A 5,967-nucleotide genomic window follows, 5' to 3' on the forward strand; every position below is an offset into this window, starting at 1 on the left:
CACACACACACACCACACACACACAGTCTGTTATCACCCAATCCGGGAAAAACCAGCATTATAAAGTTAAGGAGTGATGTCATTGGTATCATATTTTTATTTGAGTTTAAGCATATTGCATTTTGCACTGTTATTCCTCTAAAGACAGACTATATCAGGCGTCCCAGGAAATATTTCACTATCAGTCGCATATGGACATTCAACACTTACACAAAACTTGTTATATGAAACCAGCTATTGGATCCAGTTGACAAACTGAAGGAGACAGTCTCATCAATATCAATACTACACCTTTTAAGTTGTTAGAGGACCGGATTGGATATTATTAGGTTTCTGTGAGCAGTATATGTAATTAAAGTTTTACTTTAAAAAGAAAAATAATCTTATTTGATCTCAGCTGATCTGAAAAATCATAAAAAAAAACTCATAATAATAATTTAAACTTCATAGGATGTGTGCTACAAGTCTGTGCTACATTATCACTCACTGCCACAACCACACAACAAAGCTAAAGTAGGTAATCAGGACATGATAGGTAGTCCTTCATTCACCACTTTACACCTCACAAAAAATAGATATATTATTAGTTTAGTAAGTGATCACAATTGAAAGCACAAACCAACCCAAACAAAATTTACGCTTTGTTTTGTTTGTTTTTTAGGGTGCCCTCCCGCTCTCCGTAATGACACTCTCTATCATTTTTCTAACTTGGCTTATTTTGTGTGATGTCAGAAATAATGACAGAGAGAGAGGGGAGAAGAATATTATGAGAAGATCATCAAAGTCCATGTCTAAATAAGCAGTTCAAATTAAGATAAAAAAAATCAGCTTTATTAGTACTTTGTGGTTGCTGTGTATTTAAGTCTGGGTGGAGAATGTATTAGTGCCACTAGCTAGTCCATTTCAGAATATATTTTAAAGATTAAACATCCCCAAGTCTTTCTTCTCTCACTGTGAAACTAGCTCCCCCCTTCTGCACCGCTCTTTTCTTTCGTCTGGTTTCTTACTGTTTGGATTGCTTTTATTTTAAACAGCACGAGCATTCATCCATCCTTCACAGACGACACTGATTTTCTGGACTACATAACAGTACACACATTGACTTGGTTACAATATTTTCTTACCAACTGTGTTTATTCCACTTTCTCTGTCATGTTTCAGAGTAGAGTTGTGAGAAGACACAATAATAATAATAATAATATAAAAAATAAAGTAATAATAATAATAATATAATAATAATAATAGAAATCAAAATTGATTAGAGGAAAATATTTATATGGAAAAATATTCTTATAATAAATTAAACTATTATTAAACACCAACCAATATTCTATAGTATCTTAATATCAACAATCAACCACACAACATAACACTATTCAACTACAAAACAACATGACTCATCACTATTCAAATACAACCATATTAATAAGTTTATGTCAAAGACTCATCTGCTTCATCCCAAAATGAACGACAACAGGATGGCTTTTAAAATATATATACAAATACAACAAAACGATCAATAATATTAAACATTTAAATTGTTTTGTGTGTGTGTGTGTTTTATTTGTACCTTGGCAGGGGGAGAAGAATGCCGGCTTTGACGTGCTCTACCACAACATGAAGCATGGCCAGCTGGCAACCAAGGAGCTAGCCGAGTTTGTCCGCGAGAGGTAAGGTTTGTGTGTATTTGTGAATATCTGTGTGGGAGGTGACGTTGGTGATGGGACTCACGGGTGGAGAAAACTCTACATTCTTGATTTTGTACTTTTTGGAAAGAACGATGAGAGATTGTGCCAATGTTGGGTGAAATGGTCAAAGATTATAAATGAAACTGTTTTGGATTTTATCTCTTGCTGTATCTGACAAGATGTTCATGATTAATGCAGTTTCAAAGTCCTGTCAGCAGAATGCAGATTATACACTTTAACAAGTCTTTCTTTGTTAAAGCCGCTTCAGTCGCCTCTCCGCTCTGACCCCTCTCCTCACTACTGTGCTACTTTTTGAAGTGCAATCTCTCCAAAACCTCACACACACAAGCCTGAATAGGTGGATTATCCCTGGGCTCCCTGCGGTACAGAGGTGTATCTTTTATCCACGTTTTAAATTTATGGGTATAATCTGAATTCTTTCAGTTTGCAATGTGGGAAGAGTTATGTTGGGCACCTCTGGTTCAGAGAGTAAAAATCATGTTGCTTTTTTCCAGAGGACAATGTTAGTTAGGGTACTTTTACTGCGTGAAGCTCTCATAGTTAAATCATCAGGCCAAAATGTTAACAACTGTGGTACAAAAACTGGATGGAAGCTCAAAATGGCAGTGTTGAGAAACCTAAGAACAATATGCAGCCTATAGGTTCCCTCTGGATTTAGACCTTCTAGCAGCACTATGAAGCTGTTTTTCATGATAGGGTCCTCCTTTTTGTTTATCTTGTGCATGTTCATGAGGGTGCACCTGCGTGTGTGCGTGCACAGTCCTACCAACGGTGTAACGCTGCTGATCAACAGGTGGCGGTAACACACTGAGATAAGCAGCAATGTGCCAGCAAAGGCACTGAATAAGAAGACTGTAAGATAATAAATATGTATCTAAACAAATGCTGGATTTAATACCTATGAGGAAGGAAATGTGTCATTGTTAAACCTCAATAATGCACAGAATACATTTTGGTAAGTGGCACTGAATCTTAACATAATTTTTGTTTGTTTATAAGAAAACTCCACAGGGCCCCTTTGAATCAATTCACTCCTAAATTCTGGGTTGATTTTGGATTATTTAAACTCAACTGTAACAACAGTTCTCTTGTTCTGCTCTCTGTTCTTTTTTGGATTTGAGGAAGTTCACACTTTGACAGCCTCTGAGATACGTTTACCAAACTAAGTGTTACTCCTTATTTCCTCTTGAAACGCTTAGCAGCTAAATTAGGTGATGTTGGAACTAAATAAAAGTTAGCAATGCTCCTTCTTAATTTTCATAATTTACATATTTTCTAATGGACCTTAAACTGGTACTGATGGTGAAGGAGTCATAAGATGTTAAAATCGTATGTAGCCATTAGGTGCATAATTAAGACCCTTTTACCAGATTTTCCTTTTTAAACGAGTCAGCTGGAGACAACATAACCAACTCAACAACTCAATTCTCATTTCTGCTGGTAAAATCAACTTTAGCCAGCCAGAAACGAGTTTACCTCTTTCTGAAATCAAGGTCCTGTTGTTTTGAAAATTACTAAGAATCTCTTGCGGTAAATCTGCCACTATTGACAGGGGGGCCAGTCTATTACCTAATTAAAATTGTCTTCTCAAAGTGGGTAGTTTGTTAAATTAACTACTCTGTCTTCTAATCAGTGATTAGCAGTGAGTAAATTGAGGGGAATAATGAGGTTCCCACAGGAGTTTGTGCTCTCACAGCTGGAAGTTAACACACACACAGTGCACTGTCAGGCCAGTGATATAATCCCGACATTGATTCAGAGCGCCTGTGCACATTCCTCGCAGGGGGAAATTCACTTATCTGCTCGGACAGCGGAGGACAACAAATCAGCAGTCAGGAAATGAAATAGAGGCACTGTGAGTAAAATAGAGTGTGATCCCGCGGGACGGAGGAAAAGCAATTGTCTTGATTGTTCCCTCGATCTTTCTTTCTCTTTGCTGTCCTAGGAGGTAATTTTGATGTAAGACACAATATGATATACTCCGTTAAAGTATCGTAACAACTCCAACCACATATTCACTTACTGCATGTTACACTACCCCAACACTGATACTCTTTAATGGAGATATATTGCTGGGGACCGATAGTGGGGACCAAAAACCGTGAGTTTAAGGCTCAAACAATTAGTTCATCAAGTATTGTACAAACAGAAGATCCATATTCAACTATTTTCATAATGATAAATAGTTTTTCAAGCAAAAACACATTGTGAGAATGAGCTTTTTCTTCATCTGATATAATAGTAAATGTAATACCTTTGGGGTTTTGGGATATTCAGGCAAAACAAGATATTAGATTAACGTCACATTTTTCACTATTTTCAGACATTTTATAGACTAAATAATTTATTGATTGGTAGAGAAAATAGTTGGGATATTTAATTGATAATAAATATAATTGTTTGTTGCCCTAAATCAATTAGTTGGCGCTCAAAGACCATTTTTATAATGGATTCTTCATTAAAATAGTTTTTATCCAGTTAAAATCCCAATTTTGTATCTTAAATGTGTAGAACAAGAGTGTAACACACATCACACTCAGCCCTGTCTCCTAGAAATTACGTTTATATATACAACTAATTTAAAATAGCGAGGGAAACGTAATGCAGACCAAATGACTGACCAAATGACAAATGACTAAAATAGCGAGGGAAACGTAATGCAGACCAAATGACGTTTTCTATTAACATAATAAGGAAATGTTGTTAATAAACATACAAGTCGCAAAATGTTGATTGAAGTATCAGTAAAATGTTCGCTGATGTATTTTGTTTTTCCCAAAATAGGCAATATTATCCATATGTATTATTATTATTTTAATAATATTATATATTATTATAATATATAATAATATTAATAGTATTGTTGTCATTTAAATAGTTTTTATCATAAAAATGTTGATTATAGCTGCTTTCAGTTTGGAGTGTGCAGGTGTTTCTTATCAACACCTTTTTATATGTAGACAAATACAAAATTTGAAGATCAGAAATTGAAAAATAACAAAATAATAAAATAAACAATAAAAATAATAGAAAATTAATTTGTTTGTCCTTCTCGTGATCCAATTTGAGTTCCAACATAATTTCGGCATCACTGCTCAAGACCGAGAGTGTTAGTTTATGACTCAGTACGTCTCAGTAGCAACTTGTTCTGTTCACCCTCAGGATATTTGGATCAATGCTCCTTCCTTCTTCCTCTTCAGGGTCTACAGATGCTTATTAAAGTTTTATGACCAGCCTCGCAAAAACAAGTCCATTTATCATTTAAATGTGGCTTATTGCAACATTTACCCGACACTGATGAAAATTAATCTTTATCTTGCTGACTCTGGTGGTGGATGCCCAGAGTTTGGGCCAAAGTAAGCGCTAGATAGAGAACATAACGTATGAGGCCATTAGTGGAGGCAATGGCGTTATGAGAAAGTGCCATTTGAGTTCATTACATCCAACAGACTAAAGTTTATTTAGAACAATTTACATTGTAAAGAACGCCCACAACATTACTCTTCCTGTCGCGTTACTGACGACTTTAGAGAAACAGGTGTGCATCTTCTGCTCCACACACACTTACATATACAATACATGCAGTAAACAGGTTTCATATTGGTGTGTAAGCCTAAATTAGAGTTATTGTGTTGGTTTTTCTGCTAATGTTAATGTGTGTGTTTTGCAGTGCTGCTGTTGAGGAGACTTACTCCAAATCAATGAGCAAACTGGCCAAGATGGCCAGCAACGGAAGTCCACAGGGGTGAGTACAACAGGACACTGCAGCGTCCCTGCCTCGTTCCCTTCACCATATTACAGTTGAATTTCTACTGTTGGAAGGTGTTTGTTACTGTAATTATACATGTAATGGTCAGATGGCTTCATATGAGATATGAATGAGGACCATCTGCGTCACCAAATGTCCGTATTTATGATTTAAAATGATGCCCTCGCCGGTATTTAGCCTATATGGTTTAATACATATGGTGTCTGTTATATGACAGATTGTCTCTGAAACAGTGAATTTAGATACTTAGTAATGAAAAGTTGGATAAATTAATAAATAGTGCAGATTGAGTGCTGTAAGTGATGCCATAACAACCACATTTAGCCACTAAAGGCACTGAAGACATATTTTCTCTGATGGAGTTAAAAAAGCTTTTTCTATTGTTGCACTGGAGAAATGCCTGTATTTATGTCTTTGTGGTCAATTCAATTTTCATTTGTACAGTGCCAATTCATAACAAAAGTTATCTCAGGACACTTTTCAAATTGA

At 35.8% G+C, this 5,967-nt stretch overlaps 1 protein-coding gene across 1 annotated transcript in view; it reads left to right on the forward strand.

Moving 5' to 3' along the window:
- Positions 1-5,967, forward strand: part of fcho1 (FCH and mu domain containing endocytic adaptor 1) — a gene marked incomplete in the record, with an annotated part of 56,051 nt that overhangs the window by 22,837 nt on the left and 27,247 nt on the right. Inside the window, 2 exon segments of the mRNA XM_035653018.1 lie at positions 1,579-1,670; positions 5,380-5,454. Of these exon segments, the coding sequence (XP_035508911.1) occupies positions 1,579-1,670; positions 5,380-5,454 (167 nt within the window).

This window comes from Morone saxatilis, unplaced genomic scaffold (genome assembly GCF_004916995.1).
Source record: "Morone saxatilis isolate NCDOM2014 unplaced genomic scaffold, NCSU_SB_2.0 Contig12, whole genome shotgun sequence".
Lineage (NCBI taxonomy): Eukaryota > Metazoa > Chordata > Actinopteri > Moronidae > Morone > Morone saxatilis.